General features: G+C 39.4%; 1 protein-coding gene across 1 annotated transcript in view; it reads right to left on the reverse strand.

Moving 5' to 3' along the window:
- The window catches only part of DSCAM (Down syndrome cell adhesion molecule), a 413,961-nt gene that overhangs the window by 81,068 nt on the left and 309,575 nt on the right, over window positions 1-23,318 (reverse strand). Inside the window, exons 16-19 of the mRNA XM_009891369.1 lie at window positions 19,311-19,381; window positions 12,458-12,698; window positions 10,795-10,941; window positions 8,871-9,026 (exon numbers count right to left, since the gene is read on the reverse strand). Coding sequence (XP_009889671.1) covers window positions 8,871-9,026; window positions 10,795-10,941; window positions 12,458-12,698; window positions 19,311-19,381 — 615 coding nt within the window. The remainder of the gene's footprint in view (window positions 1-8,870; window positions 9,027-10,794; window positions 10,942-12,457; window positions 12,699-19,310; window positions 19,382-23,318) is intronic.

Genomic DNA, 23,318 nt, shown 5'->3' on the forward strand with positions numbered 1-23,318 from the left:
TATGTTTACTTCTGATGCCCAGGCATGGTATGCAGAGAGGACCTTGCTTATACATAATGCTATAACACCCAAGGCCAACCAACTTTGTTATTTGCCCCGTTGGAGGGTTGGAAGCGGAAAAGTGTAGAGGGGTCCCACCGGCAGGGAGGAGTGGACAGGGCAGGTGACCCAAAACTGAGCAACAGGGTATTCCATCCCATCTGCCTCATGCTCAGTATAAAAGCTGAGGATCAAAGGGTCAGCTCTCTTTCTCTTCAATGGCTGACGTCCAAGGAGGACTCTGTTCGTCTGCCTTTGATCCCGATCCTGAATGCAGATCTGGAATCCAGTTCCCGTCCGTCACTGAGTCCAGCACTGGGACTGCCTCAGGGCCAGCCGGTGTCGTGATTGTCATCTTGGGAGCTTGATACAGTTTTGTATATATTTCATTATTTCCTTTTATTTTATTATTAATATTTCATTAAAGTAGTTTAGTTCCTTCTAAACTCATAAGTCTCTTTTTCCTCCTCTGCCTCTCTCTTTGAAGAGGGGTAGAGGGGAGCATCTGTCGGTCCCATCTGGGGTCCCCCAGGTCCCCAGTAGCCAATTTGGCCTAAACCACAACACCAGGAAATGCTATAATCTTGGTACATAATCTTAACTGTATCTCTTCACAGATGGAAAACCTCTGATCCAGCAAGCTGATCTTCATAGATGGATCCTTAACCTTTGTTCTACCTTATTAAAGTAAGTAGGTATTGTGGTGGTACAAAATTTTGCCTATAAAGAGAAGCTAGACATCCTGGAATCTAAATTTCCTTAGCTTTGTGACTAGCTACTTCAGGTTGTAGAAAGCGTATAAGGACAACTTCAATTTTATATCTGTACAGGTACTACTGGAAGATCTAAGAAAACTGACAGGCACCACTCAGTGCAACATTTCTGAATATGCATTTTCTATTTATAGTGTGTTAAGAAAGCTAATAAGGCATCAAGTGAGAATGTCATGATTATAATTGCATGCAAACCCAGCCCCTCGCTGCAAAGGGGCTAATTCAGTTAGCAGTTCTATCCAATGCAGAGTAAATATTGATGCTTGACAGCATTCAACTTGTTATTTATACCCAGCTCATTAGAAATGCTATTTGCTCCCGCTGCTGAAGAGTGAAAGCTAGCTCTCCAGGGTAATTACTTAACCCATGGGAGGATTCCTTTACAGTTAGTAATGTTTTCTGGAAATCACTGCAAATAGATGTATGAGGTTAAAGTAATTTATTGTTAAATTAGGGTGTGATCTATAGGGACAGGTTCTGACGGTAATCGGTCACGGCTGTCAGCTGTTGAGGGATTAACTCAGAATTCATGTAGCATTTTCCAGTCAATGGACATACGTGGAAACATTGCTTGTCAGTGGACTGCTGTATTACTGTCGGGTATACAGACCAGAAGAAAAAGAGGTTAGAAAGAAAGTCAGGAAACCATACAGTCAAATTTCTGAAGCTTTTCTAACCCAAGCACCCCTCTGCCTCATTGGAATCAGGCAACAGTTTTTGCAGTGGTGCCAAAATTATTCTGAATATTTTTTTATTGTTTCTCTTTTTGCTACATTGTCTTTGTTTGCTGGGTTGTGCATGTGGAAATGACTGTGTGTGGGGAAGTGTTTACATTTCCTTAGCAAGAATTCTGCAGACTGTCATCTGATGCCTTACAGACTACTGCTGTCCTCTGTCCAGAGGGTAAAGTCATTGTTCAAACTCATCCCCTGGACCTAAACAAGATTATTATGAGTTAGTTCAGCATTACCTGAAACATTTGTTACTAAACACGGGTTCCTTAAGTATCTGAAGAAGTTGTGGTGGAGGAATGTGGTGCCTGCATTATCTTGGAGAGGAGAGACCCCAGTCTTGCTATACTAACTTAAGGTATTTTCTCATTGTCATTGCATCCTGTCGCCTTACTAGCTTCAGTCATTACAAGACAGCAGTATCAGGAGACCTAGACTGTCTTATTGAATTCTCCATGGATCATTATTTAGCACACTGATTCCCACCTGGCAGGGAAAAGCTAAATGTGCACAATACCATAGTTTCCTTTCTCCGTGGTCACCAGGGGTAAAATAATGGTAAGAAGCCGGAGGACAACCAGAGCTGAGCACAGACCGCTTCTAGCCAACTTTGCAGCCTTCCAGGGAGGAATTTGGCAAATTTAAGATCAAAGATGGCCTCATTCTCCAGCTAGCAAGGCTTTGAACAACATGGAAATAGCATGCTGCTTTCAAGTGGAGGAGAACACTTTGTATTCTTGACAGTGCAAGTGGAATGCTAACACAGAGAAGGCAATTACACTGATATGACTAGTCCAGAAAACAGCATTTAGATGTGCTGGATAATAGGGAGGAGCTCCAGGAACTTTCTCATTCCCCTTTTCTTAAGCAGAGAGAGATTATCACCATTTTTCTTCACAGTACAGAATAGCAGGGAGGCAAATGCACTGAGTGCTGTGTATTTAAGAGCGGTACCACTGATATATTAAAAAACTGAACCCAGCTCTGTAGCAAGTTTTTAATTCTGCATCACATAAGACTATCCTATTGACCGTTACATTTACAAAAACCAAAACAAAATAAACTCCTGGCTGCTACCGGTAGTTCATGTAGATATCCCACCTACAATTTATACCTATGCTACCCAAAATACATTCACATGTGCTGTCCACCCCTCATTCACTCTGAACTGGTCTCATATTAATCACACCATTTGTATCAACTCCCGCCAGTTTCACAAGGGGAACATTTATTATTCTGTACCTTGTTTTGTTCCTCAAAAAGATAAAACTGCAGATCTCTGACAACAGAAAAAAATGCATTAAGGGGTCATTAAGGCCAATTTTCCGTCATAGCACTCAGGTGATGAACTGCATAGCCATCCTCACCAGCTGAACGAGCCCAAGAAGAGCTGTGTTCCAAAGAGTACTGATCATACACCTGATTGGATTTACGCTTGTTAATTTTAGAATAAATACAAAGCTTTGTCAGATGGTACCTGTGCATCCACCCTTCTCATACCAATCACCGGGAAGCTCGGTGACCACAGAGATAAAGCAGAGGAGGAAAATCTTTTTGGATTCAGGCAGAGTCTTACAATGAGGCTGGCAAAGGGGTTTAATGTTATTCCTCCTTCCTCTCTGCAGTAGTCCCTGCTGTTCCCTTGCTGCAGCTTTCCCCTTGCTCTGAATGCTGACCTCTCCAGCAGAGGAGATCTGGAAGGACAGCACTGCTGCACTGAGCAAAGCCTTCTGTGATATACAAACAGCTTTCTGTGTGTAAGAATGCATTTTCTCAAAAGAAACTGATACGAGAGAGAAACATGCATCCTCCTGCATCACAGAAACTCCAGAAGCATCCTCTGCCAGACACTCAGTAAAAAGCAGCCAGGACAGGACAAATTGCCAACTGCAGGAAGCTTTCCCTGGGAGAGGGCCCTGGGGGCAGTATCTTCTGCTGGCCAGTTCTGCCCGAGGTCAGGGGCACTGCTGCCGGCCGAGGTGCTGCCCCATGTGTTGGGCTTTTACAGGGAGCAAATTCATTGTCTTAACTACGGTTTTCTCATATTGCATTTGCAGTGGAGAAAGAGAGACGGAATTTGTTAAGCCCCCGTTGCTACGAAGTGGAGTAGCTTTTGAAACTGTACTTTGAACACAGCGAGGAAGAGAATTTGAAGAACTACTTTAATTTTTAATGATTCGGTAAATTAAATCCTCAAGTGAAGAGGACAATCGGCTTATTAGAAACTGTAAAGTGGAAAGTGTAGGGGACAAAACCACAATGAATTCTTAAAATTGGGCATTTCTGCTTGGCTTATTTTTCTGCCAGGAGGAACTTCAAGAAGAGCAGTTTCTTTTTCTAACGGCTAATAGGGGAAAAAAAAAAAAAAGCTAGATAAATATGATCACATTGAAAGGAAAGCTCATTTTCTGTTATTTGCTAGAGCTGTTCCCATTTCCTAAGCTGATCAGCAGCAGTGTCTGACCTCTGGTGTCTAAAATCAGTATCAAACACTACAAGAAATCGAAGCTTCAACTCATTTCATCCAGGCTGAGTGCTCTGCTCCCTGAGTTACTCTTTTTTGCCACATTGGAGATTTCAGGCCTGCTAAACAAATTCTGGCCTGATGTCTTTAAGCTGAACACCAATAGAAAAGTCAGAGACCTGCCTCTCAACAGCAGCAACGGAACATGCTGCACCACTGATTTTATAAAGAAAAGTTTCACCTAATGTAAAAGAAATGAAAAAAGGAAAAGAAATTAATGGTACGATATAACAATGGGGAGGGTTTGGCAGCCAGTTAAAAATATCTCAAATTTACAGATTTTATTAGAGGAATGTGGAATATCTTGTGTCATGATTTTAGCCAGAGAAGGTCTGGGAGCAGAGATATAAGGTTTCCAGATGTAAGCTCTGTTAAGATTGCAATTATTTGTATTTGACATGCTGAAAGAGTGTTCAAACTAACTTTAGGGCAGGATCTTTCAGGTGTACTGAAATTAAGTCTATGGAATCCTTAGAATAATTCCTTAGAAAATTACAGAAGAAATGTCTGTTCTTTCTGAGGAATGAGGCACCTGTTCTATGCATATGGTTTGGCAATGTGAATGCTCTTTTCCCATTTAACTTCCACAACCTTAAGGATGTTTAGACCTGGGACTTTGGTTTTGGCTTATGTTTAACTGCAACCCTTTATGTATTCCACTCTAATCCTTTACTGCCTTTAATAAAAAGTTGTGAAGCTAAAGCAAAACATGACATCATTGTATTTTCTGGAAATATGCTTCAGTTTAGTTTTCTGGACAAAAGATTTAATGAGTGGAACTACTGTGAGACATCAGAAAACATCTGAAAAGGTTAGTCGCACTGTCTTGGGGTGAATTATTATTGAACTGCCAGGAGGATTAAAGATGAGAGATGAGCTTTTGCACAGCAGCCAAACATGGTCAGAGCCTATGTGCTGCCCAGATCTCAGGGCTTGTCTGATCTCAGAAAGAGAGAGAGCAAAAGAACCACCAAGAATTAGAGAAGCAAACCAGGAAGAGGTGGGTTAAGGGGAAAAAAAAAATTATTTGGGGCTTCCGATGTTTCAGAACTGTTGCAAACTGGAGATAGGTCACAGGAGATGGATGGGTGTATGTGTTAGGGGGAGGGAGCAATGGGCACAGAAACCCTTCAGGTACGAAATACTGTTATCAAGCAACAAGTTATCCATCACTCTCCCTGGCCAGCAGGGCAGAGGGAAGTACTCAGCCCACTTTGCAGCAAAAGAGATTGCATTATGGTGGATCCTTAACTTGTACAGGATATTTGGGGAAGCTATGGAGTCCCCATGACTGCAAATTTTGGAGAAAAGATTAGTAAATATCAGTGATGACTGAGATGTATCTGATCCTCTTTAGGGCAGAGAAATGGTCTTCATGAGGTGTCAGCAACCTTTCAGGAGCAGTACACCATTTTTTTTGTTGTTCACAGGGAGAGAGAGAGGTACTGCTGGCACCACTTCTGCCATCTGATCAATCCCAAAAGCTGAAGGAAGCTCACACAGAGACAGGAGGTTATCTGCATCCAGGCAAGTTTTGGTAGCTTTCAGCTCCCAACATTTTTTTAACTCAACAGAAACCAGTGCACAGCATTCCCAAACAGCTGTTATGACTTCTCTGGCATATGTGCCATGAAGTGCTGATGCAGGAGCCAGGGACCGTCACTACAGGTTGGCTTTTCAGGGATTTCTGGAAGAATGCTCCTTATTGTCCTCCAATATTGGACTGGTTGGCCAATTTGACACATAAGGCGTCAGGCTGCAATGTTGCCCAAAGGCAAAGATTAGCAATCACATTCTTGCTGTCCCCAGGGGTGCTCTGACATGAACTACATGTCCCTGAGACCAGCCTGTCCCTGAGCTCCTGGTGCAGTGTGGGACAATCCCCTTGTCTGCTGGTGGCTTGAGTCCCAGTGCCAAGGCTCTTGGGTGAGAGCCTTTGTGTTCAGAGAGTATTCAGGGAAAAGTTGCCATGCTAGGATCTACTTGACAAAAAGTACTTGAATATGCAGCAAGTGATCTTACAGTTCTCTTAATTTTTGAGCGTGTTTGGAGGTTCTAGCAGGGGAGTGTAGCTACCATATACCCTTGACCCATTAATGGTATGTCTCTGTCAGGGAAGGCTGTCCTCTTTCACCCGGCATGCAGCTTCAGGAGAGACAAGCATGGATTGATAAGGGAGGAAGGGGACACCCAGCTAGTCAGCCAGATCAGCTGAACCAACCCTGGCAATCAATGAGGTGATAGATGTCGCAGACATTTTATTGTATCTTCATAAGTGATCTGGATGATGGGATCAAGTGTTCCCTGATGAAGTTTGCTGATGGCACCAAACTGAGTGGGGAAGTGGACACTTCAGAAGGGAGAGCCACTCTACAGGAAGATCTGGATAGACTGGAAGAGTGGGCTAACAAGAGCCTTATGAAGTTCATCAAGGACAAGTGTAAGGTATTGCACCTGGGAAAAGATAATCCAGGAGTGCAGTACAGGCTGGGATCTACCCAGCTGGGGAGCAGCTCTGTGGAAAGGGACCTGGGCATCCTGGTAGACAACAAGCTTAATAGGAATGAACAGTGTGCTGCTGTGGCAAAGAAAGCCAACAGGATGCTGGGTTGCATCAAGAGTATCATCAGCAGAGATAAAGAAGTCATTATCTCACTCTTCTCAGCACTTGTCAGGCCACATCTGCAATACTGTGTTCAGTTTTGGTCCCAACTACACAAAAAACATGTGAACAGGCTGGAGAGATTCCAGAGGAGGGCCACAAAGATGATCAAAGGACTGGAAAGCCTGCCACATGAGAAAGACTGAGAGAACTGTTTCTTTCAGCCTTGAGAAAAGATGACTTAGGGGAGACCTTATCACTGTATTCCAGTATTTAAAGGGTGGCTACAAAGAAGATGGAGACCCACTTTTTACAAGAAGTCACATGGAAAAGACGAGGGGTATTGGGTACAAGTTACTCCTAGCGACATTCCGACTGAACAAAAGGGGAACATTTTCACAATGAGAACAGTCAGCCATTGGAATAATCTCCCCAGGGAAGAGGTGGATTACCCATCATTGTACACTTTTAAGATTCAGCTGGCCAGGGTGCTGGGCCATCTTGTCCAGACTGTGCTTTTGCCAAGACAGGTTGGACCAGATGATCCTTGAGGTCCCTTCCAACACTGTATTCTATGATTCCATGACTATTTTTAGACTTTCTTTGAAATAAAACCATCTACCTCCAAGCACTGTGTGTCTCAAGAGCATCTGACTCAGGACTTTGGTGTTCCAAAGTAGTTGTTAAAGGGCTTTAGGGTGGGATCAGAATGACCAACCTAACATTCAGTGTTTTAAGACACGCAAGTCTGTAGCTGAGCAAGTTGTCCTTGACAGTTTCAGACTTGGTGCGGTACCTTCAGACAGTTTTAAACAGAGCCCTTATTGCAAGCTGATGCAGGACCTCAGTGTTACCTACATCTGTCAAGTCCAGGAATTAGACCTATTTTACCCAACAATGCTATATGCCTAATTTTCCTCACATTTCTCAGCTATTAGACATTCACTTGCTTTTTCTGCTGTTAATATCAAAGTAATGGAAAGCACATGAAAATAGAACAAGGAACAAATAACTCATTTGATAATGTAAGAGAAAATTTTAGAAGTCCAATTTTCATCTCCTGGATACCACTACAGCTGGGGCCGGGTGACCATACAATGTATGTAAATTTTAGAATGAGTCCCTTAGTCTTTTATTGGAAAAAAATAATAACATTTATCAAGCCATTTTTTTATTGGCAAAGAAAGGCCAAACATTCATCAGTCAGTTAATCTACTGAATCTACTCTCTTGGCACTTTTGTAAATCTCATTACGAATAAAAACCTGACAAATATATTCATATATTCATGAATGACCACTAAACTAAATGAGTAATAAAGAAAAATCCATTGACTAATTTCTTTGAAAAAACATTGCATAACTCACAGGAGAATTTAACAATCAAAGATTATTCAAGTAACCTTATTGCTAGGACTGTGTGAGTTTTTATTTCTGCCAAAAAATTCTTGATCCAGATTTTCAAAAGTGTTTAGGGATCTAAAGATGCATTTGAGCACCTCATGGGTTTTTCAAGGCATTAAACAGGTTAGGGACAAAACTCCCTCTGAATTTGAAATTCTAGTCCTTGAAAAATAGATCTGTATTTGGCATCCTACTGAGGCAACTTGAAGTTATTTCCATAGTTATAGTTACAGGAAAGTGATTATGAAATCTCATGTGTGTGTGTGTGATTAAAAGTTTCTTATACTTTCAGCATTAGAACTTAAATTTTCCATGCTTTCATCTATGGACAAAGGCAAGACACTTTTGTTCTTTATTTTGCTTTTGAGGGAAGAGGTATTTCGAGGAAATTTGTTTTTATACTAGAAAAAATCTTCTTAGAAACATGTGACTTATACAGGAATGTCCCAGAATAGTCTCTCTTCCTCTCCCCATTTCCAATCAGTTTGAATTAATTAACTCAAAAGGTCTCAAAATTCTCAAGCAAGATCCCAAAGTATTTGAAAACAAAAATAAAGAAAAACTTGCTCAGATTATTAGTCTTATGTACAAACTTCTGGCCCACCTGAACTGAAGTCTTGGAAACACTCAGATTTTTTTCAAAGCTGTGGGCGCAGACTCCTCTCCATGTGCTCCTAATTCAAGACCTCCCAACACAAATCTCACTCTGTATATTTGAGTATAATATTTGCACTGTTTTGAAGCTTGAGACATACAAACATCTTGTTGAAGTGGGAATGGAAAATATTTTAATCCTTACCATCTTCTTTAGTGCGGGTGAAAATTTGTTCACTTCTCACTCCATCTCCAGCTCGTGTAAAAGCCAACACTTGAATGCTGTAGTTGGTGTATTTTTCCAGGCCATCAAGCTCTAGAGATGGCTGTGTAGTAGTGACATTCTTTATCTCTCCTAGCTCTATAGAATAAAAAAGAAATTGAATTATTGCCAAGTTCAATCTTCTTCCAGCTATTGATACCTACTCTGGAATTCTTAGGGATTAAAGAGTGCATTAGAGAAGCAATGCTTCATTATTATAAAATAGCAATGAATTATAATAAATCAAAATAAATTCCTTTGTGTCCTGACTTCTTACCATTCAAAGCAGACCCAGTTTTCATTTGCAAACTTTTTTGCAGTTTTTTGAAATACAGGGAAGAGAATTGAAAATTTCTACAAGTAATAAGATTTCTCATAAAGAATAGATAACAAGAAGATATTATTGAAAAAGATTCCCTACAGCAAAAATGAGAAAGTCAGTTATCTTCATGAAGATTTTCTGGTTTTAAGCAGGACCATTTATCATGAGGAAAAGCCAAAAAAAGACCCCTTTATTTTAAAGTATGTAGCTAGTGCTGCTGCAAAGCACTTGATGGCAGTAATACCAGCTAACAATAGATTTAAAGACAGTAAAACCAGATTTACTTGCAGAAAGATGATGCACTTCATATGAATCGTTTTTGCGTCAAGCTAAGAACTACAACCCATACGGCAAAAAAGCTTTAAACATATTTAGGGCAGAAAATAAAGCTGGACAAATGAAGAAAATCCAGTTTTAAGCACTGCATGAACATCATCTTTTTTCATCATATTGTAAGACATCACGTAGGAGCTTAGACGTGTACTGATAATATTCACACAGGATCTGATCCAAAGACTACAAGCATCACTGAAAACATTTAATTTTATGTCACTCATGTCTACACTTTTATGTATGCTTCTCTTGCATTTTTTATCTTTATTTTTAAATGTACAAAGGAATGGGTGGCATATTTCCAAGTATTTTTGACTCTAACTTTACCAACAGTAACAATGGGCCTCTGGGTTACATTTCTACTCTGAGTTCCCCTTGACACAATAAGAGAGGCCAGGATTTGCAAGACAATTGCATGTTAGAGTAAACTATGATCCTGATGGATGAATGCAAAAGGAAGGAGACAGCCCACTGCCCTAGAGCTGCGAAAATTCAGCAAGGCAGATAGGAATAAGGGCATGTGCATCTCAAATCTACTAGTATTTAATTTACAAGGAAGGACCATACATAGAATGATTATCATGTGATAAATTGCCGATTTTAAGGTACCTCATTTATCCTTTGATCATTTCACTCATTCTTTGCTCAGGGGTCTATTTCCCTAGGAATTATGCTAGGAGTACAAAACATACACAAAACAGAAGAGACTGGCATGAAAATAACAAGCCTTTTCCAAAAATGTTTCCTTCTTTTGCCCTCAGCTATGGAGATGAAATGCATCCTGTCACACAACAAGCGATAACCTCTCAAGTAGGCAACTAGCTAAGCAAACAGATAGCCAACCAAACTAAAATAAACTACAGGGTTTGGGCACGTATGTTCTAGGTACATAAAACCATTCTTTATATAAGAAACCTGCTGGATTTTGTAACTGACATGAAATTTGCTCAGGTCACTTTGGGTACTTTGGCAGGTCTATGGACTGTTGCAAACCCATGGTGGAATCCTTCCCCGAGGGCCCTTCCAGTCAGCTTTGCTAAAGCTGTTAGCTGTTAACCTCTGTTAAAGCTCAACGGAAAATGGCTTCCTTCGCGAGCAGATGAAGCTTTCTTTAAGCCAAAGAGAAAAGGAATTGCAATGCCTTCACAGCAGAGTAAATGATATAAAGGCCACATATGGCTTGAAACTTGGTAATAGCTTGATTTCTCTTACCTCCGTCCAAGAGATTGGCCCAGTAGATAACCCTGAATCCTTGCAGAATCCCATTCAGAGTTTCCTTCGCCAATGTTGACCAAGAAATAGAGATGGTTTCTGGTGATGTGGCAGTGGCTTGCACATTCCCTGGAGGGCAACTGGGCACTGGAATAAGATATTCACCATTTTTAACTCAATGAATACAACTCAATGTTTACCCTTTGGCTACCCTTTCATTGCTTTCATGTCTTTCTATCTAATTTCATTGCTATCCTTTCATTGCTACTCCACCACCCGTGATTTAATTAGCAGTTACACATTGTTAACAATGCAAAACCTTTATTCTTGCTACAATCCACACGTTTCTGCAAATGCAGCTCATTTCCCTGGAGTGACTTTTGATGTACTGCTTCCCCACTTGCTGACTAGTTTTTTAATCGTTTTTTTCCTTGCTTCTTTTGAAAGAGAAATGTCTCTAGTACTGACATATGCAGAATATTCTGTAAGCAATTTAAATATATTTTTTAAGGTTTGCAGTCAAATTGCTATCCTTCTGGAAAATTCTAGTGTCCCTTTAAAATTGGTGGCTGGGGAAAGCAGGCACTTTTAAAAATATTGGAAAAAATGCTCATAAAATATTTTCACTGACATTTAGAGAAATTGGAAAAAGTCAGCCAAATCTAAAGCATTTTCTGTTGGCCATTTAGTGTCAAAGCAACACAGCAGTATTAGGATTTGGCATTGCTTTTAAAGCTCATGACATCTTTAATTCTGAGAGGAACCCAAAATTGAGTAAAAACCAAAAAAAAAAAAAAAAAAAAAAGAAAATCATTGCCAGGAAGAATAAGCATGCTGGATTTCCATTTCCCCCATGTAAAAAGTCAGATTCCTAGCTGGCACTGACTTCAGTACATCGATGCCAATTTACAGTAGCTGACAATCTGACCTACACTATCCCTTAGGATTATTATTTGCTTTTATACTCCTCTAAAATATTTGCCCTCTTTTTGCATATCAAATCATTCACTTTTCCCACTAGAGGACTCCCTCTCATTGTTTGAGAAGTATTTTTTATGCAGTTTGAAAAAAATATAAAAATCAAAATTGTTCCTTAGATTAGAAAGGTTGATTTTTGTCTAAAATAACAATGATTTTTCTCTCATTAGTTTGGATATCCTTGAAAAGAACCCACAGCTCTTTTTATGCTGACAAGATAAGGCAATGTGCAATATAACAGCTCTAAGTTTCACAGCAGATTCATTTGAAAACAAGAAAGCCAACAAAATTAACAGTATCACTTCACCTTTCAGAGTTTTACTTCTTAGCATCTCAAAACTATGATGAGATCACTATGAAGCTATGATGAGATCACAAAATTTGCAAATATGTAAACACCAGAGCAACAGGTGGTCTTAGTCGATATCATTCACAGGAGGATATCTCACATTAGTAGGGTTATATTAATTTACCTGGATGATTATGCATCTCTTGCAATGAAAATTGTACATGCTCATTGGCCAGTCTCTTCCCATCATGCTGTCTACTGGATCTAACACCTGTAAAGTCTGGTAGTCTATTATCCCCACTATAATGATCACTAATCAAGCAATAAATGTAACAAGGTAAAAAGAAATAAAGAAACAATAATATGTCCCAAGATAGCTGTTTGCCTAGGACCTACCATCCTCAAGAGTAGTGGTGATGATTTCCTGAGAAGAAGGTCCTATTCCAGCCCGGTTACAAGCCTGGACTACCATGCCATACTGTGTGAATTTTTTCAGGTTATTCAGCGTATAAACTTCACTGTCCCCAGTGGTATCAATACTGATGATGTTAAACTGGAAATTGCCCCCTGCACTGTACTCCCGATAACCTATCTGGTATCCACGAATAATTCCATTTTGCAGGTGCTTCTTTGGAGCCTAAACAGAAAATGAAAGATTACACATTAAGTACCTGTCACCAAAGTCGAGTTGTTGCCCTTAAAATTTTTGAAATATACACAAAGTCAACATTTTTTTCTTGCCAGTGCAATTTTATTTCTAGGTAACAATTCACAAATACTCCCTGCATGTGAAATAGTAACTTTTTACCATGATATATAAATTTGGGTGAAGTTTGTTCGAATTTGTGCATTCCTGTGCTAAAAGCAAGACCTTTAAATGGTTCATACACAGAAAAATCTGATAAGGAGATATTCTTGAGTTATAATTTGAATTTATAATCTTTTGTTCTCTTATCAGGGAAATCAATCAAAGTTGAGTTGATAAGGGTATATTTGCATTACAGGCCTACTATTCACTACTAATTGTGTTTTTGCCAGAAGCCCCTACCATTGACTCACTAGATCTTTAGTAAGGCATTTGTCGATATGTTGAAGGCAGTCGCATGAGTTTATACAGCTAGATGTGTTAGGAAAATTTTACGCTGTGCTTTGAAATACGCTTGTGTTCATTCAGTGTGTAGTGTGGAAAGATGATTGGATAATGACTGCTGAAGGCAATAATGAATTGGAAAGCAGGGATTTGCATACTGAACAGCTACTAAAGCAAGGTGTAAAATATCTGTCATTCGAGAATATGGACAGTACAAAATTGTTGGCCATAAATACATACTGTATTTCTCAGTCACAGTGCAAGATTCCCTGTACCTGACTAACAGATATAATTTCTTTACTCCGCAATATAAAATGTGTTCTAGAGTAAAACAGGGATTGGCAACTTAGGGAAAAAGCCTGTTATTGACAGAAATACCTATTAAAATTACATTTAAACAATATTGGACTCATTTCAATTTGTAGTGAAGTTCCTGTCTGATTTTCTATGTATATGAGGTATAATTAGTATACACATTTTAAGACACAGTTTACAATGCATGGACAAACAGCTCTTTCAAATCCTTCAAACCTCTTTCAAATTCCCACCAGATGCCCACAAGCTCATCTGCTCCACTGACCCATAAAAAAAGGTTTTTTGTGACACAGTTTAGTGTCAATGAGTTAAACCGGCAGAGGCAGCAATTTCTGTTGTTGCTATATCCCGTTATATCTACTGAGGAACACATTCTCAAGAAGAATACTCTTTTCTGCCACAGAACCTGTCTGTTTCAGCGAGTGTATAGTCCGCTGGAGCTAATAAAACCAGTGTGGGATTCGCCTTTCATCCACTACCAACAATTCGTTGCTCTGTAAAAGTCAGCACCCTCTCCATATGTAAAATATATCACTGGATGGATCTGACTGATTGAATTATCTCTTCAGATGCTTTATTTATTTCTTCCTCCTGCCTTCAGAAACAGAAACAAAACTTGAAGCAAGGATATAATTTCTACTCTACTACTTCAGTTCCTCTGATACTAACAAGCTCTCTGCAAGCATGGTGCTGTCCGTTCAGATGTAGATGACCAAATCAGGAGATTCAAGTCTCGAGCGTCTTGTAAGGCCCACTGCAAGGATTAGAACTGCGGTTTTGTAATCTAAGAGTGTAATTGTTTCCTGTTTAAATATTTCTGTGTTTTGTTGTTAAAAAAAAAAACCCAACCTCTTTAGATACACGTAGGTTGTTTATTTTCAAGACACTTTTTTTTTCAAGTGCTTTACCTATTCTGAACAACTCCATGGCTTCATCACCTTTAATTGATTGCTACAGGCATTTTTTTTAAGCTGGACAGCAGGGTGGAAACTAAAGTCAGATTATGTTTTTTATTTGAGATTCAGATATTTTCATAAGGTAAAGCTGTTTCGTTCCATCTGAGAAGAAAATAACTTTATCACATTTAAATACTTAAATATTTCACGGTGAATTGTTGAAGGATTTCAAATCTTCTCCTAGTTAAAGGCTGCAACTGGAACATTCCCATGAGTTGCTACCACGGGTGGCTTTTAAACAGAAGTTGGTGCAAGAAACACACATTGTACATTGAAATCACAATTAACATGCATAAAACACGTACACCACATAATTTACTGCATTTATTGTTTTGTGAATGGCATACACTGCCTACTCCCACATACAGCGTACATTAAGATGGTGTATGTATGTACAGTATGTATCACAAGGCATGCACTGTATACCAGGAAAAAGTGAGCATTCACCTTGTACATAATAGATTACAGAAGCACATAGCACATATATTGGAACACATATGTCATACTGCAAAACAGATGGAACATAATGATAAAACTGATTCATACATTTATTATGCATTTAAATGTTCTCAGAGCAGGACTATAGCCAGAATAGACTCTTCACTGGGAATTCTGCAATTATATACTTTCTCATTTTGAATTGGAATAAAATGGCAAATTTTGCAGTTTTCATGAAACATCTTTGTAACAGTTTTAGGTCAAGGGAATTTTTTCTTTAAATAAAATATCAACCTTTTACTTTTTTTTTTTCACTTTGAAACATTATACAATAAAAATCAATCTCAAAATCACTTCAGAACAAAGCATTGAAATGTTCTGCTCCACAAAGCATCAGATGTTCCTTGTTAGTACTACCTAAAAGCTCCTTTTTGGATTGACTTTTGCACAACTAAATCATATTTGATATATAGGCTTTCTTGTGTATCAACACATTTTTTAGTTAGAAAATTCAGTGAAGCAACATTTGTCTATGACTAAGTGCTCATGGGGAAAAATATTGTTAAATTTGTCAGTAGTGGTAGAACATTAAGAAAAAGTAAGTTTCAGTCCATTATCTTACTGCTTGTCTTAGAAAATCCAGTATTTGTAAAATAGGCTATGAATGACTTTTGTAAAGTATGTAAGGTTTTATAGTTGTGTGCATGTGTGTATGCATAAAGAGAAGAAGGAATATTTCCCATCCCTGAGTTTAATGGGTTAATTTACTTTGTAAAGAATGACAAGAAAAAATAATGAATATTTTCATGCTCTTTTCTAAATGAGAATTCATGTTTCATTCCCATTCTTTCTGCACCATTTTAAACTACCAAGAAATGCTGAATGTTGTTTAAAATCTCAATCTGAAACCCCATGTTCTATGTGGACACATAGAAAGGGGATTAAATAGATCACAGACCTATAAAACTTTGCTTAACTAGGATTTTCTAAAAGTGGGCTAAGAGAAACTTTAAAAGGAAGATTAATGACTGTAGCAAGCTGTAGAAATAGAACTTAATACAAGATGAAAGATAATTGATGTGTTATTCTCTGCTCCTTTTGCCGTTATTGACACTGTCTGTATTTAAATGAGGTTTGCCGACTTTAAATATAACTATGTTTCTCAACACAATCCCTTTTGTACAATATCATCATAGGTTTTTTATGGCAAAAGCTCCACATAACTCCAAAATAAAAATGACCAGATTATTATTGAGTTTATTTTCTTCCTTTTTTTTGCCTCCATGACAATATGGGATTGATCTCATGGGATATTTCTTTATTCTTACGTACTTTGTATTGCACAATGCAGTGAGTGCTTTCTGTATAGCAGTGTGTCGTAAGGACATACCTAAAAATTGGGATGCAGCATGCAAGCGAACTATAGTATGTATGTGGGACCATCTTGAAGTACCTTTTCGAGTAATGGACTAAAACTGCTCTGTCCAGGAGATAACTGCAATAATTCAAGGGAAGTAAATGGCTCACTCCTGGTTTGGGACTTCTTAATCAGGAGGAACTCTTAATCAGCTGTTACAAAGTGTCATTCAGGAAATAATTCTTCTAGTAAAGGTAGGACTACGCAAGCACTAACCTTTCAGGAAGGCAGCTTAGTGACTTCATCTTTGTCTTCAAAAGAGCTTTGAGGTCAGGGAAAACAATTAGGTTTCACCTAAGTCCAGCACCACTGAGAAACTTAGCACCCACCAGATGAGCTAACCTACCAGCAGATAAAGCAATGACGGCAAACCAAGGCAAAGAGTTTTCAAGCTGAGCAGACAAGCTTGACAGCACAAAGATCTCAATGAGCAGAATTTCACTGGAGTGCCAGTGGTGCTTTTTGCTGTCCATCCTTTCATAGGTGGACCTCCAGAGTTTCTGCTGCCTACAAAACAGCACCTCATGGGGTCTTGTGCTATGATGCGGCCATAGGCTACCTCTGGCTGGAGCCAGCAGCACCTTCCTAGCACTTTGCTAGACGCTGTTACAGTGCCTCTCATGCTGTTTGGCCACATCAGATACTGCTGGTCGGTCAATGAATTAAAAGATTTAACAGATTTAACGGAAACCGGGCCTATAGCAATAATACCTTGAAGGTTCACAGGAGACTGGGTATTCATTGGAGACTGGCTGTACAGTCTGGCAGCACAGTCCACAGCAAACTCCAAGTGTCTGGCCAGCATCTGCACAGTGCATGGCACCAGGTTCCCATGGTGGTACACAGTTCTGGGACCATGGCCCCACCTTTCCTGATCTGGATATATGGTGCATGGGTACAGGCAGGCATTTACAAGGTCACAGGTTGCTCACACCTTAAGCTCACTCCAGTTGTGAAAATCCACCTCTATACTCAGCTCATGAGACTTGCCAGGGCAATGGAGTATATATTCAACACATAGCTCATTTCTGTGATTATTTTGTTATATTAGATACTGATCATTACTTGAGAAGCACTCACAAATCAAATTCCAAACATAATCTTGAGAATACAACTCCAGCTGCTCAGTTGGTATGCTTCTACTCCCCAGAAAATACCTAGAGATCATCACACTGAGTTGCACTTGAAGTGTGCTGGAAGTACAAATTGAACCATATTTCAGACAATGTTATTGAAATGCAAATGTGGGATTATTTTTTGTCCTGTAGCTGCCTGCACACATCTGTATCTATAAAATTTAATGGCAAATCTTCATAATCACAAATGGCAGCTATAAACTCCAGCAGTGAACCAATGGTACCTATCTTCTCTTGTTGCTTTTGAAAGTATCCCCCAAAGTGAACTTTAAAAAAGCAAGCAAAGCCTTTCAATCTGCCTACCCACACATCCATAAAAACAGGTTCATGCATAGAAGCTTGGAAGTTATAGTTGACAGGATCCAATGGCAGTCACACTTCTTGAGTACTTTAAAAAGAAACAACTCATTAAGCATTTATTTCAGTTGTTGAGAATCCCCGTACACTCTGTATTGCTTCAATAGCTACTTCCTTTGCTCTGCAGACTATGTTGCCTTTAAATCCATGCTTCATATATGCCTTTTATAAGTACATTGTTGTGTTTGACTTCAGCCACTGGGTAAGTCTGTAGTTAGTGACCAAGCACCTTTTGTTTTTGGAAACCATTTGATGAAAACCAACATTGATATAAATTTAAGATGTGGACAAGATCCAAGAATCAGCACTGTACTTGTGATGTGTGCATAAGAAGTCTGATAAAGACTACTGCTTTTGAAGCTTAATACTGAAATGTCTTATTGAAACAGAATTTTTACTGCACCAGTTTTAAAACACCATTGAACTACTCAAAAAAATCTTGATAGCTGAGGTCCTTCTGTACTAGCTGGACATATCAGTAGTTATATGTTCATCTGCCCTGTACAGGGATTGCACACTGTAGAAACATGTCTTTTCACGAACCGACTCAAAACTAACACAGGATCATGTTGGTTATTTATTGTATAGATGAATAAATAAATTAAAAAAAGCAGTCAACAGCTATTTATATGGTTCACAAGCAGCAGCTCACTGTTACTATCCTGACTTTCTCGATGGTCCATACCATGGGGCAAAATACACATTATCTACATTTGCAGGAGTGATTAACACCACTATAGAAATTAATGACTATTATGCCACTATCCTACTCCAGCTCTTAATACTACGTATTTCAGAATCTTTAGTATATAGAATTATCAATACAATTTGGAAACTGCCATGCATTTTGAGATTACACTACTGTGATTACATAGGTTTATCCTGTCCACTACAATGTACAAGCAGTACAGAGTACAAAACTACTTAAAACATGGTTTAAGTACCTCTGATATCATACTGAAAGTATTTGAAATATTCTGTTTGAAAACACTGGGAAAAATCTGGAAAAAATGAATTGAGTCACAAGAGATGTCATATTTTTAAATAATATCAGTTGCTGATATTTTTTAATCAGTTGCTTTCATTCATCAATTCTCATGAGCTATACTGTGACGCTATATTTCTCTCTCTGTGCAGACATGCCTTCAGTAAGGCTCTGGCCCAAAGTCCACTGCAATGGGAAAAAAATCCCATTGGCTTTAATGGTTTGGGGAAATATTGCCCAAAACCACAGTGAAATTCTGTGAGTGCTCATCTTCCAACCATATAGCCTTATCTCGGATATCAGAAGGAAGTAGGAAACGCTACTGTCATCAGCAAAGGCAAGCAGCTGCTGCTATTACTCTCCAATGGAAGGTTCATGTTTTGCATAATGCATCAGTCTTAATGGCCAATATATTATTTGTCGGCAAAGGCATCTGCAAGGTCTGTCCCAAATAAAATAACTGATCCACGGTTTTTATAATATTCCCATCAATGAAACCTCTTTGAATGCACAAAAATACTATCAGAGTCTATATTTTTGGCTGCATGTATTTACCTTCCAGGTGACCCTAATGCTTTGTGAAGATATAGGCTCAAGTTGGACATCCTGAGGTGGACCATCAGGAGCTGGAAAGAGAGAAGAGAGACGGATCAAAACTGGCCCTCACAAAACACAGCATTCAGGGCTGCACATGGCATGCCACCAATTTAACACACCAGCATCACAAAGATTCGGACAGAGTTAATGTCATATAGAGAAATGAAGATACCACTTCATCAAACAAAACCAGAGCCTAGCATCTTCATTATTCAGGTGGCATCTCCGGCCAACAGTGAAATACAACACATGTCAAAACATAGCAACCTGGCAAATAAAATAAGAATGAATAATAGTGACTTTTTTGTTTAGTGATACGTTCACAATACTGTCTCTGATTTGTAAAAAGGCAAGACATATTTTCAGTAGCCAGAACCCTGTAGGTGATAGAAAGGCAGCAGAACCCATTTGAAAGCAGGCAAGACAGGAGCTCCTCAGTTGGCCTTCATGATGTCACAAACTTTCCAGTGGGATTCCCTCTGTTCCCTAAAGGCTGAGCACATTCAGTCAAATATCAAATGTTTTATACACAAAACCCTGCACACTTTACCCTCTCCCCCTCCCTAGTGTAAGCATCCCAGCCTGGAAATCAGGCAAAAGAGTAACTGACAGATAGAAAATCCACGCTGCAACTCCTGCCTGAGTCAGGAGGAGTCTGATTTCACAGAATCACAGAATTCTCAGAGTTGGAAGGGACCTCTAGAGATCATCTAGTCCAACCCCCCTGCTAAAGCAGGATTGCCCAGAGCACATTACTCAGGACTGCATCCAGGTGGGTTTTGAAAATCTCCAGAGAAGGAGACTCCACACCCTCCCTGGGCAGCCTGTGCCAGTGCTCTGTCACCCTAACTGTAAAGAAGTTTTTCCGTGTGTTGGAACGGAACTTTCTGTGTTCCAACTTGTGCCCGTTGCCCCTTGTCCTGTCACTGGGAACCACCGAGAAGAGTCTGGCTCCATCCTCCTTCAACCCACCCTTTAGATATTTGTAAGTAGTAATAAGGTCTCCCCCCAGCCTTCTCTTCTCCAGGCTAAAGAGTCCCAGCTCTCTCAGCCTTTCTTTACTATTGACATGCTGCCAAGGGTGTACATGATCCTTTACAGGCAAATGAAAAAAGAAGGCCCTGAGTCTAGGGGAAGCTACTTGTCAGCTGGGCAGCTGCAAAGCAGATCAAGAATTGGCTGGACTTGAACAGAGAGGTGTGAAGTAAATTGCTTGCTCAGCGAGGTAAATCATTGTAGAAGAAAGATCTGAAGAAAGGAATGGAGTAATCTCAAGGTGCTGTAGAGGGTTCCCTTGATGCAGAATATGGCTTCCGTAAAAGGTATTAAATTAAGTTTAATTGCATGACAAAGGAAGTAAAGCAATAAAAAGGGTGAAATGGGGCTGTTAGAGGTGGAACAGCAGTAAGCGACAGCTGCAGTGAAAGGAACCGGAATATTTTGCTTTAACTGATAAAAGCAGAGAGATCCAGAATATAGCCTATAATACATTTAATTTATTAAATATGCCCTATTCTGTATCATTCTTGACTGTCTTTCATATGGGAAATTTCCAAAGGTTGAAAGAACTTTATTTCCATTCCCCTTGCATTAATGTATAGGAAAGAGAAGGGGGAAAAGTCCACTGGCAGAAATCAAGTCTCTATGATTTTTTTTAATTCTGTCCCCCTGTTGACAAACATGAATGCCATTTGTTTGGGTACATTATAATGTAGTGGAATCTGAGCAAAGCGTTTGATCCTAAAAATGGGGTTTAAAATGTGCTTCTTAAAATCTTAACTTTTCCTTGAAAGATCCCAAAATTTTTTACAGACCCGATTAGTTAACAGTTCCCAGCATACCATGGTGAAATGCTAAATAAGGAGTCACTTATTTTACATACTTAATGTCATACAGACTTTGTGACAAAGACTTAAAGAAAATCCAGATATCCCAGCTTCCTCTATTGATTTCAACAACAGCTATAATGTTTTGTGGGTTTTTTTCTGAAAAGAGTTAGTGCAAGTGTGTACTTGCATTCTGTTTGCCAACACAGGATCTAGCTCTGGTTGCATGGAGGGAAAGATGTGGTCTGTAAGCTTTGAAATCATGCCATTCATGACTATCCTTTTGCTACAAAGACCCTTTACAATGCCCTTTCTAATAGCTAGTGCTGGCCAACTCAGGTCACTATAATGTGTGATACGCAGTCTGTGCCCCCTTGTCAATAGTATGGTGTGAGTTGTTCAGTTTTCATATTGTCTTTCTTGGACCTTTATTTTGCTCCCTTCTAAATTGCCTTCTCTCTCGTTCCCTGCACCCACGCTGTTCTCCATTTCCTATTGTAAAAGCAGAGAACAGAAGTAAACAGTAATCAAAAAATGATGCTCTTGTACATTGCACACCACCTGAAATCAAAACCCAGGAGACAAACATCACATACTCTGCCTAAGCCTGACCTCCTGTCTTCCAATTGTTCCCTAGGTAGATCAGTGGCTTTTGAATACAGTTTCACACTGCTAGTCTTTTTCTCCAAATAGATGGCTCCTTAAAAGACAGTGACAAAAGGATCAATTATCCTGAAACTTGGTTACAAAGAGCTGTTAAGGTTCCATCCTGTTCATGGGGAACTGTTTGGTTTTTTTTTACTTCAAGGCCAGCTGCTGTTCCTGATGACTTAAATATCAGTCAGGAAAACTCAACAAGTAAGAAATATTCCAAGCATGGGTGAATAAGAGAGAAAGAGAGAGTAGATCCAAGAACCACCCCTCTACTTTGATGTATATGCACAATGAAGGTTGGGGACACAGATGATGCTGACAAGAAAAAATGGATAGTCTGTTTTCTCTAGGGATTTCACATTTTCATTGAACAAAGGAAGAGAAAAACCCTGATCAAATAATAAATATTTTGCAAACAAACTATTCAACATCGACAAATCTGTTCACTGAAGGCTCGTGAGAATGTGAATACTCTTCACTCCTTTCCTTCCATTAGGATAAAAAAGACACCTGATAAAAAAAGGGAATGCAGCTCATGTTGTGTCCTGCTCACTCTGCTTTGTGCTGTGAACCCTTGTGTCCTGTTCTTTTTCAAAAAGTCTCTTAGAACCAAAACCATGTTCTCCCGACAAGGGGTATATTTTCACTGTAGTAAATTCACCCACAGAGAAAATAAGTGGAAATTACATAGTTGTACTCAGATGAGCTGAACTGAAAATTGGTCACTGAGTGTTTAAAATCTAGACCAACATGAATTTTGAAAAAGAAGTAGGGTTTTCACTCCCAGGACACTGTCACCCAGACACTTGCATTAAGGTTTTTCTCTCAAAATCCCCAAAGAAGGAAGAATTGCTGACTCAGCATAAGATAGCAGGGGAAAAATAAAACTAGCAAGATAAAAATGGGTTTTCAAATACAAACGAGCAAGCTCCTGTCTGGTCAAGACCTTTCAGAGTAACTCCACCCAGTTTCAGTGGGCTAAGGATGTTGAAGCTGTTTGGGTTACTCTCAACTGTACACCTTCGTACGTTGTATATAATTGCAATGTATACCTGGCAGAAATATTTAAGGCCATTCAGCATTTTCATTCCTAATTGCTGAAACAGAGAGCCGTAGCCCTCTGCTTTTCATCCGTAAGTCTTTTTCACCATCACATCTAACAACATGTAGGCCTTGGGACGTGTTAGCATGCACCACGCTGTGCTGTCTTTATTTATCTGCCGCTTCTGCTGCCCCTGAGAAATAAATATAAGATGGCACTGGAAGGCAGCAATTTGAGTGCACAAGAGTAGCTCCAGCCATCAAAGTGAAAATGTCCACGTTTTTGTACCTCCTGCTGCAGAAACCTGTGGCGATGTAGAAGAATACGTGGAAACAAAGAACAGGGGGATGACACTAATTAATGACAGCCGACTGACTTGTACAGTAATCAGAAAACTAAATGGTGGGTGGGGTAGCAGATGGAATACCAAAGGAACATATGATT

Source organism: Charadrius vociferus, unplaced genomic scaffold (genome assembly GCF_000708025.1).
Source record: "Charadrius vociferus isolate BGI_N301 unplaced genomic scaffold, ASM70802v2 scaffold298, whole genome shotgun sequence".
In the NCBI taxonomy this organism is placed as follows: Eukaryota; Metazoa; Chordata; class Aves; order Charadriiformes; family Charadriidae; genus Charadrius; species Charadrius vociferus.